The sequence below is a fragment of the Oncorhynchus clarkii genome, chromosome 12 (assembly GCF_045791955.1).
Source record: "Oncorhynchus clarkii lewisi isolate Uvic-CL-2024 chromosome 12, UVic_Ocla_1.0, whole genome shotgun sequence".
Taxonomy (NCBI): Eukaryota; Metazoa; Chordata; class Actinopteri; order Salmoniformes; family Salmonidae; genus Oncorhynchus; species Oncorhynchus clarkii.
The window spans coordinates 68310785-68322187 of NC_092158.1; the positions used below are offsets into that span (position 1 = coordinate 68310785).

The 11403-nt window shown below is 41.7% G+C and overlaps 1 protein-coding gene across 1 annotated transcript; it reads left to right on the forward strand.

Moving 5' to 3' along the window:
• Positions 1 to 249: 249 nt before the first annotated feature.
• On the forward strand, positions 250 to 6672 carry LOC139421099 (ATP synthase membrane subunit c locus 1). The gene is made up of 5 exons (XM_071171637.1): positions 250 to 384; positions 1884 to 1931; positions 4893 to 4973; positions 5927 to 6105; positions 6347 to 6672. The coding sequence occupies exons 2-5, from the start codon at positions 1893 to 1895 to the stop codon at positions 6459 to 6461; spliced, it is 414 nt and encodes a 137-aa protein (XP_071027738.1). The 5' UTR covers positions 250 to 384; positions 1884 to 1892; the 3' UTR covers positions 6462 to 6672.
• Positions 6673 to 11403: the final 4731 nt, after the last annotated feature.

Genomic DNA, 11403 nt, shown 5'->3' on the forward strand with positions numbered 1-11403 from the left:
CGTCCTATACACTGTCCAATAGAAATCAAGGACACTGGATGTAGTTTGAAAGGTTAACGGGAATATGGTCCAATGGGGAAAGGAAATAGGATTCGAGTCCATTCTTACCATACGTCAGCGTTTGAGTCACCCAGCCGCCCTAAATAATGTCACCCAATTGCAAGAATTGTAGTTCATTGAAAGCTCCACTATAGGCTAGGTTAAAAGTAGTGACAAGCTAAACAGGAAATCACAGTCGAAGGAGGTTTACTTTTGTCCAATGGACGTTTAGGACGTAGTAACTAAGATTATAAATGACAAGGTGACAGCTGTCAGAGTGCACATTGACTGCTGCTGTGAGCGAGAATTAGTAATCTAGGACCCCGTGTGTACTGTAACATTAAGGTGAGTTAATAATTTAGGGTTTCAGTGTGACGCATTATTTTGTAATTTCGGTATGGTTATATCGCTTTGTGAATATTTTGAAATGTCCTGTCAGCATTGCGGGGGCGAATATAATTTGTTAGCACGCTAGCTAGCCATGCAATGTAGGTGAAGTTGACGGCCATTCAATGATTTCTTCCAAAAATGACATTTTACAGTGAATATATTCGTATTGTAGAATTATTACCAGAGAATTGTCTACATGGTCAGCCGCGAATACTGTTGGGAAATAAACATGCCAATATTAATATGCGAAACCATTCATTTTGGGGTACAACCGATTCTAAACTGCGGTGAAGCTTCTGCAAAATGTCTGACTTGCTCGTCCATATCTGGGCCTAGTGATCCAGTGCATGTTTTCGGTCATTATGGATTCATGTCCCTGAGGATTGAGAAGGACGTTTTAACAATTTGTATCAATATCTAGTCCTGTACCAAATGCAGCGTCCTTGTATTTAAATCCCGTATTGTTGTCTGAGGGTCATTTTTGACCTTCACGTCTCGAGCTGGCTAGCCAAATCCTCCCACCTATCTAATAACGTTAGTGTCCGTCTGAAGTATATTAAATTTAGCTAGCTATGGCTAACAAGCTACCCGCGTTATCCAACTAACGTTTCATGCTTTCATCTTTTTGCAAATCGCTGCTACCCTCATTGCATGTGAAATGGGTCTAATAAGCCACATTCAAGCATGGACAATTTAGTTTAAGTTTCCCCCATGGTGATTCCTTCCGTTGTCATTCGTGCTAACTACCTGCCCAGGGGCGGAATGGCGACAGGGAAGGAGGGGGGTGTACTATACTAAAGCGTGTGGTGTTTTTTTTTACCATGAATTTAGCTAGTTTATTTATTTTTTATTTTTAAAAACTCATTCAAGCATAGCTAAAGGCTAGCTTGCCTGTCTGGGTCATATGTGCACTAGTGCTACCTACACAATTGGATTAATTAGCATTAGACATCTCTGGAGTCGAAGTTGATCATCGTTTAACTCCCCACTTAGTGTTTTGAAAGGATCTTGTTTAATGCTTCACTGTCATTTGCTTTGGGCTCTTGTCACATTCAATCAAGCCTTGCTATTTTCATGCATTTTCACTTAACTAATCTTGACATGGGTGTAAAGATTGTAACTTGATTCTTTATTTGCGCTGAGTTGTAACCTTGTGATTCTACATTCAGACTTTACAACAGAACCTTAGTCTGCCTTTTTTGCGCATCCTCTTTCCTGATGCATATGGTCAAATGCTTGACTGGTTACACCTACAGCTCAGGTCACCATTACTGTACCTTTTAGCAGTGACGAGCTGGTGTAGGGCTGTAGTTAATGGAAGTCATGCACAACTCTTTAACTTCTTGGGGGGGTCCAAACGACCGTGCTTAAAGATGCCTGTTGAATTGGTAGGACATTTCATGGTGGTGCAAATTAGCAGTTCAAAAAATGTAATATCTCATCTCTCTCCACAGGCACCAGCCATGTACGCCTGCGCTAAGTTTGTCACCTCACCTGCTGTGGTATGTATTCATTGACACTACAATGTCACTGTTTGATCCTCTACCAGTCGTACCTTATCAGTCTAGATCTAGCACTTTACAATCCTGTTTAGCTATAAGATGCGCAGCAAATGAGTGTCCTTGGTAAGGAATATCACATCTCATATGTCACATGCGACGAATACAACAGTTGTCAGGATGCTCTCGATGGTGCAGCTGTAGAACTTTGAGGACCCATGCCAAATATTTTCAGTCTCCTGAGGGGGAATAGGTTTTGTCGTGCCCTCTTCATGACTGTCTTGGTGTGTTTGGACCATGATACAGGGATGCAAACTAGTCACATTTCGGCTAAATTTGCCGTTTTGAATCCTAAATTGGTGACCTACGTGATTCGTGTTGGTCCGATGAGGGGGTGGGGGGCTTTGGCTCACTACTGTCTGTAAGCAAACGAGTGATGTGCGTTTGAAGCATTAACGTTGGATGTATCCAAGGCTCAGCCAATCGTTCACACAACAGAATGCAGCACGTGACTGAAGAGAGAAGAGACAACCAATTTGCTAGTTACATCATCAGCGCACTCTCTGGAAAGACAGCAGAGAATGGTAACTGGCAAGCTGCCTTTCAACAGCACGTCTCCTAAACGATAACGAAGAGGTAGGTGAGAAGTCTGACCATGGAGACTGTGATGAAGCGTACTTCATGAGCTGTAACTGAAAAACAACTGGCATTTGGAAGGTTTGAGTTCATGGTGTGAAAATTAGCTTGCTAATAAAGTCAGACGGCTAATGTTGGTAACCTAACCAATTCTCTATAGTATTAACTGGTTTACTACTCCTTGCCGTTCCTCAAGTTATTATGAGTTAACGTTGCTTCCTTTTGAAATGCTAACAAACTAACCACTATCTGTTAACCACATACTGTAGAGGGAAAACGGTTAATTTTCAGAATGGGAGAATTTGGTGGCAATGAGGTTTTGCTTGTTAAACAAGTGGATTCAGGGATCAAGTGTAGCAGGGCCTGGCTTAAGCTGGATGCCACTATAGAGGTGAAAGGAATACAACACTTTTTAATACAGTGGATAGAAAGGGGTATGCCAGGTCTACTCGCTGCCTGAAAGAGATCAATTATGCCAACAAAGGGTATCATGCGCTGCTGGCACATTGTAGACTTTACCTGTGGACCTCTGTTCTACAATGTAGTAATGTGCAATGTAGCCTAAAGATATTGCTTTTGTTGTGTTGAACTTGACAGTAACCTGTGTGTGAGGGAGGATTATACTTTCTTTTTTTTTTACTCAGTGAATGTTATTTTTGCACATGTTGCCTTGTGCACTTGATCGTGTACTATAGTGGCCACTATAATAGAGCAAAAGTAGGCATTCTATTTGATCCATTCTATTTCTACTTTAAGATTATTATTTTTTTCCACCAAGTGCAATATTTAGGTGTGTGGTCACAAGTGTTCTAGGCTCTCATGGCTAACTGCAATATTAGTGTATTGTTTTTTTTTTTTTTTCTTAAGACTTGTGTCATTTGCAGTGAAGTCCAGGCAAACATTGGATTTCTTTCTTTACATTTGTTTTAGCTGTGAGTTAGGTTCACAATAACCACTTTATTTTACATAGACTGATCCTGTAGATCATATTTGTTGTTCCATTAGTTAAACTGCATTTCCCCCTAGCAGGGATTATATATTTTTAGGATGTTTCAGTGCAAAAAAGTGTTTCCTTTCTGGGCCCTCACCAGCTTGCGTCCCTGGTGATCTTTTGCTCTGTTATGTGGACACCAAGGAACTTGCCGCTCTCAACCTGCTCCATTACAGCCCCATCACTGAGAATGGGGGCGTGTTCAGTCCTCCTTTTCCTGTATTCCACAATCATCTCCTTTGTCTTGATCACGTTGAGGGAGAGGTTGTTATCCTGGCACCACACTTCCAGGTCTCTGACCTCCTCCCTATAGGCTGTGTCATCATTGTCGGGGATCAGGCCTACCACTGTTGAATCGTCTGCAAACTTAATGATGGTGTTGCAGTCATGGGTGAATAGGGAGTACAGGAGGACTGAGCACGCACCACTGAGGGGCATCCGTATTGAGGATCAGCATGGTAGATGTGGTGTTACCTACCTTTACCACCTGGGGGCGGCCCGTCAGGAATTCCAGGATCCAGTTGCAGAGGGAGGAGTTTAGTCCCAGGGTCCTTAGCTTAGTGATGCGCTTTGAGAGCATAATGGTGTTGAATGCTGAGCTGTAGTCAGTGAATGGCATTCTCACATAGGTGTTCCTTTTGTCCAGGTGGGAAAGGGCAGTGGTGTGCAATAGATTGCATCGTCTGTGGATCTGTTAGGGTGGTATGCAAATAGGTGTGGAGTCTAGAGTTTCTGGGATAATGCTGTGAACTATGACCAGCACATGAGATGAGAAAGCACTTTTTTTTAAAGGTTGATTGAAAGAATAGTCTATGGCAGTGTTACCTGTATGCATGACCAGTGGTCAGCTGGGGATATATTGGGACAACATCACCTTGTAGGCTAATCTAACCCTATAGTACTCAGTTTTTACTAAGGACAAGATTTGGATTGATCATGACATGACACCGGTGCACCTGACTCGGTTCCAGTACCCCTTGTATATAGCCCCGCTATTGTTATTTACTGCTACGCTTTAATAATTTATTCTTAGCTGTTACTTTTGTATGTATTTTCTTAACTGGTTAAGGGCTTCTAAGTAAGCATTTCACCTGTTGTATTTGGCTCATGTGACAAATAAAATTTGGTTTGACATTGCCGTTCTACCGGTCTTCATGCCTCTAATCCTCCTAGACGTTAGACTATTAGATGCACCTCTAGGGTCATAATCTTGGCGTGCTCCAGAACTCACCTCCGGGTAATCTACGTTTGGTAGTCTGTTAGTAATGATTGTAAGTAGAGCTTGTTACACGCTTTTAAGTCTGTCTAGGAGTCTGATGTGTAGTTGTCTCTTGCAGCTGCGTGGGGGGTCCAGAGTCCTCGCCCGGCCAGTCTCGGTCTCAGTCTTCAACAGACCTGAAGCCAGAAGTGAGCAGCAGGTAAGCCTCTCTTCAAACCCAAATTAAACCCTGTAACCGAAGCGTTGACAGTTCGGTGCTTAGGTTTGTGTAAACCTTTTGCCAATTGCCCCTTTTTTGTGTTTAACCTGAAACCATTTATTAGGCAATTTTTATGTTCATAAAGTTTATTTAACTCATCAGTAACCCTTATTGCCTCTTCAGTTGTATTTATCCTTAACACCAGACTACTTTAAATCCCTGTATGGGGAAATACTAACATGGCCAGTGATGGCCAGTGCTTAAGTAAGACTGGTATCCAGGCTGTCCTTGTGACCATTTCCAAGGATCCCTTCAGGACTCTGTGCGACCATTTTACTCGAATATCTGCCTTAATGTTTTTCTGTCCTACCCTGAATTTAAATGTAGGAGCACCAGTGTGCCTAGAGAAATTAAGGAGATTAGAGAAATTAAGGATTTTAGCTTTATTGCATGAAATATTTTTCATAGTGCTCCTAAATTTCTTTGCCTAGACACATGTTCCTTGTAAAAATAGGATGAATTTAAAAAAGGCACTGGAGCACTCTGCACTTGTTGCCCTTGACTGGTCTCTTGAGCAGCACTTTAAACCTCTGCACTAGTCTGTTCTTCTTGATAGGTTCCTTTCTGGGCCTTTATTCAGTGGGGTCAATGTACTACTTGTACACCGTAATAGTACTGAAATGTATTAGGCCTTACAGTTCCTTCTGTTCCATAACATTCCACTCCTAAACAAACCCCAGTTCCAGATGTGTCCCTAGCCCTTATCTGTTATTACACATCAGTTCAGACTACCAGAAGGGTCAAGGTGAAAGCAATAGGGAGCTAAACTTCCATTGTTTTGGAGTGGTGGGCTATTATACTATCTACACCTGTCAGGTGGCCTCAGGTCCATTTCAGTCTCTAGCTCCTCTATGTTCTGATTTTGACTGTGCTGCACCCTGCATCTTCCCCAGGCCCTGTTGCCTGTCAGTGAGGCTTCTCTTCTAACCCGGGGGTTCCAGACCAGCGCTATCTCCAGGGACATCGACACTGCCGCCAAGTTCATCGGTGCTGGAGCCGCCACAGTGGGTGTGGCGGGATCAGGGGCTGGAATTGGAACTGTGTTCGGTAGCTTGATCATCGGCTATGCCAGGTAACTGATGAAAGAAAAGGATTCAATCGTTTGTGGAAGTGGGCAGATATAGAAGCAAAATTGGATGCAGATCATTGATTGTGGATGGCAGGGAAATGCTAACATTTTAGCACAAGATTATTGGATAGTGAGCCGGATCCTATTAATTTGGGTTCATATCATTAATGAACAAATTGCTACTGGTGCTGTCGGCCAGCCTAAATCATAACTTCCAGTTCTCTCCTCTTTTTCTCTCTGACAGGAACCCCTCCCTGAAGCAGCAGCTCTTCTCCTACGCCATCCTGGGCTTTGCCCTGTCTGAGGCAATGGGGCTCTTCTGTCTCATGGTGGCGTTCCTCATCCTGTTCGCTATGTAATTTAGTCTCTCCCATCCCTGTCACCTCCCTTCTCCCAGGGAATTGGAACTCTTGATGCGACGCTCGTGAGGCCGTGGCACCGCCATTCCAATCAAAATCTATGATTACAAATCCTGCCTTTTTTATGTTCCCCTTTTTTTCAGAGGTTTTACGTAAGAGCTCGCTTTGATTTAGACTGTCTGTCTGAATAAATGGTTGGGATAACTATAAACTTGTCAGTCCTTATTTTTCAGTGGTGTTTGGGTGCTGGACTTGGAGACATATAAAAGAGTAACTAAAAGTACTAGTTAAATTGTCAAATTGAATACAATATAAGCTAAATGTACTAGTACAGGGATGAGGTCTCAACTTCCTGTTGTGTTTCGAATAAAAGAATACACAAGGTGCAATTTTCAATCAAATGTAGTTGTGCATCAGCAGTTGCTCAATTAGCCCATGTCACGCAAAGCATCTTTAGATTGGGTAATTAGTCTCGCAACCAGCTATGTAAACTTGTAGGAATTGAGGTCGAATTACCAACTGGGGAGGGGCCCGTTTTGATCATCAGTTATATTAAAAACTGCAAGCATTTGCCTCCCCTATGGCAATGTGTAGAATTTCAGGAAACTTTAAAACACAATATTTTTGGGGTCTTCACTGTCACGAGCAGGGCTGATAAAATGTTTTGCTCGCAGGGTGGTGGGTATGGCTGTGGGTACGCAGAGCCACTGCGGATCTAATTTATTTGTTGCCCCCTACCCCATTAAACTTTCCATCCCTCTACTAGTTTATACAGTGTAGAAAACATTAGGAACACCTTCCTAATATTGAGTTTGCCCTCGAACGGCCTCAATTTGTCAGTGCATCGACTAGGTGTCATGCGTTCCACAGCGATGCTGGCCCATGTTGACTCCAATGCTTCCCACAGTTGGCTGGATGAGCTTTGGGTGGTGGACCGTTCTTGATACACGGGAAACTGAGTGGAAAAACCCAGTAGCGTTGCATACATACTCAAACCGGTGCACCTGGCACCTTCCATTCCCCGTTCAAAGGCACTTAAATATTTTGTCCTGTTCATTCACCCTCAATGGCGCACACAATGTCTTGAGACTTAAATCTTTATTTAACCTGTTTCCCCTTTGTCTACACTGAAGTGGATTTAACAGGACATCAAGGGATTATAGCCATCTGGTCAGTCTGTCAAAGAAAGAGCTTTGTACTTTTGGTGTATATGTAATACAATTTTTAGTCTGCACAAAATGTTGATATACAGGCTTGCTTGCCGCAATTTACTTTTGACCCGATTTCTAAAGCTGAATTGGGAAATGATCCGTTTTCCTAAGTAGAGTTTAATTTTGCGCTGTCTAGCAGTAAACCATGCTTTCCTCAGACATTTTGAGTTGGAAGATTATAGAATGAGGGGAAGCAAGTAATTGATTGACTTGTGAGATTCACCCTTGGTGTAGCCACAGGGAATAGGTGTTTTCCACATTTCCTACACCTGCCCTGTCCATTGCTTTTGAATGCAAGAGGGGGAGCCTATGTGCACACTTTGGGGGGGAGAATATGAATTCTGCACAGACATGAGTGCTTAGGTGTTTCTGGACAATAATTTTACCTTTTTGGGTGGGTGAACCAGTGTTACAAGAGGATGAACTATATCTTTGAGTGCTTGAAATTAAGTACATTTTTAAATTGGCTATACTGTACACTTTTGTCATTAATTTAGATGGTGAAGCTGAAATGTTTCATTTGGCTCTATATTTTGGATTTGAGATTACATGTTTTATATGCTGCAACAATTTTTTTTTTTTTTTTTTTCATTTTACCTTTATTTAACCAGGCAAGTCAGTTAAGAACAAATTCTTATTTTCAATGACGGCCTAGGAACAGTGGGTTAACTGCCTGTTCAGGGGCAGAACGACAGATTTGTACCTTGTCGGCTCGGGGGTTTGAACTTGCAACCTTGCGGTTACTAGTCCAACGCTCAAACCACTAGGCTACCCTGCCGCCCCCATATGCTGCAACAATCCTGAATGTCACCTTTTTAAGGGTATTTGTCACCTTCAAATGGGGGAACTAGATGCATATAGTGCTTTTATTTCTAAATGGTTGAACATATGCATGAACACCCTCAAATGAAAGGTGATGCTCTGTACTGTCGCGTAATATAAAACATTTGAGCTCAAATCCAGAATGCTGGGCCAAGTTAAAAGTTGTAGCTTCACTGTCTATTATATGAATGAGTTTTATTCTCTAGGGTAGTAGTTCCCAACTTTAACAAATATAATTCTGTGACACTTAAGGTCCCTATGAATGTATTTAGTGGTAATGACAATTTCATCTGATCGATACTTCAAATTCTCTATTTTCTGTGACGAATGTTTTTATATATTAAATAGGGTATATTATGAATATTTTCATAGTTCTGATAGTTCCTTACTCATTTTGGTTGATTTGTGTGTAGCCCTTTAAATGTATTCTGCCAATCTGGACCAGATTAATTACATTTTTTAGCTCCGGTAAAGTTTTGTTTAGTTTTGGACGGTTTGGGCTACAGAGAAGCGGTTTTCTGTATTTTAAAGGCACAACCACCGACACAAAAGCAATGCGCAATTTGTTTCTATGACAGATGCTGTTCTATAGCTTAGCCCAGTCATATATTAAGAAAATTTCTCTGACTGAACCTGATCAGACTTGCCGATAAACTGATACAAATGACTGCTCGTGGTGTCCGCCCCTCAAATACAAATGTAACAACAGTCTGAGCACACTGGACTTGAAACAACGATACATATGTAACCATGTGCCATTTAATGTACTTACTGACCTGCACTAGTGCTCCCAAGTCTAAATGCTATGTGCATTCATTATACTGGTGAGAATGTACAACAATCACTAATGGAAAAAGTGACTGTTGAATGGAAGAATTTAACCATTAAATATGTTCTGGTAGGAGATGGTTAAGAGGACACCCAGGATGTTCTATAATCCTGAGTTAAACTAAAGCAATCTTCTATAAATTTACAAGTCAACATTTTAAAAAAAAATTTAACTGCCAACTCATTTACGTTATAATCCACGTCAAGGTACAATTGAAGTCGGAAGTTTACATACACCTTAGCCAAATGCATTTAAACTCAGTTTTTCACCATTCCTGACATTTAATCCTAGTAAAAATTCCCTGTTTTAGGTCAGTTAGGATCACCACTTTATTTTAAGAATGTGAAATGTCAGAATAATGTTAGAGAGAATGATTTCTTTGAGCTTTGATTTCTTTCATCACATTCCCAGTGGGTCAGAAGTTTACATACACTAAATTACTATTTGGTAGCATTGCTTTTAAATTGTTTAACTTGGTTCAAACGTTTCACGTAGCCTTCCACAAGCTTCCCACAATAAGTTGGGTGAATTTTGGCCCATTCCTCCTGACAGAGCTGGTGTAACTGAGTCAGGTTTGTAGGCCTCCTTGCTCGCACACGCTTTTTCAGTTCTGCCCAATTCTATAGGATTGAGGTCAGGGCTTTGTGATGGCAACTCCAATACCTTGACTTTGTTGTCCTTAAGCCATTTTGCCACAACTTCGGAAGTATGCTTGGGGTCATTGTCCATTTGGAAGACCCAATTGCGACCAACCTTTAACTTCTGATGTCTTGAGACGTTGCTTAAATATATCCACATAATTTTCCTCCCTAATGATGCCATCTATTTTGTGAATTGCACCAGTTCCTTCTGCAGCAAAGCACCCCCACAACATGATGCTGCCACGCCTGTGCTTCACGGTTGGGATGGTGTTCTTCGGCTTGCAAGCATCCCCCTTTTCCTCAAAACATAACAATGGTCATTATGGCCAAACTGTTCTATATTTGTTTCATCAGACCAGAGGTAATTTCTCCAAAAAGTACAATCTTTGTCCCCATGTGCAGTTGCAAACTGTAGTCTGGCTTCTTTATGGCGGTTTTGGAGCAGTGGCCTCTTCCTTGCTGAGAGGCCATTCAGGTTATGTCGATATAGGACTCGTTTTACTGTGGATATAGATACTTTTGTACCTGTTTCCTCCAGCATCTTCACAGGGTCCTTTGCTGTTGTTCTGGGATTGATTTGCACTTTTCGCACCAAAGTACGTTCATCTCTAGGAGATGAGCGGTATGACGACTGCGTGGTCCCATGGTGTTTATTCTTGCGTACTATTGTTTGTATAGATGAATATGGAACCTTCAGGCGTTTGGAAATTGCTCCTAAGTATGAACCAGACTTGTGGAGGTCAATTTTGTTTTCTGAGGTCTTGACTGATTTATTTTGATTTTCCCATGATGTCAAGCAAAGAGGCACTGAGTTTGAAGGTAGGCCTTGAAATACATCCACAGATACACCTTCAATTGACTCAGATGATGTCAATTAGACTATCATACGCTTCAAAAGCCATGACATAGTTTTCTGCAATTTTCCAAGCTGTGAATACAGTGAATTATGGGAAATAATCTGTCTGTAAATAATTGTTGGAAAAATGACTTGTCATGCCCAAAGTAGATGTCCTAACCGACTTGCCAAAACTATAGTTTGTTAACAAGAAATTTGTGGAGTGGTTGAAAAACAAGTTTTAATTACTCCAACCTAAGTGTATGTAAACTTCCGACTTCAATTGTATGGTGTTGTAAAGAAACTGTAAAATACTGACTGTAGGCCAGTGGAGGCTGCTGAGGGGAGGACGGCTCATAGCAAGGGCTGGAATGGAGTCCATGAAATGGCATCAAACACATCAAAGATGTACTTTCTTTGTGTTTGTTACCATTCCATTGACTCCATTCGAGCCATTATTATGAGCTGTTCTCCCCTCAACAGCCTCCACTGTTGTAGACCTACCGCTTTATGTTGCTACTAACCCTGACAGCCTCATTACATGGACGTAGAGTCCAACTACAATTCCGATGATCGCCGCCAGGTGGCAGTAAAGGTATTCTGT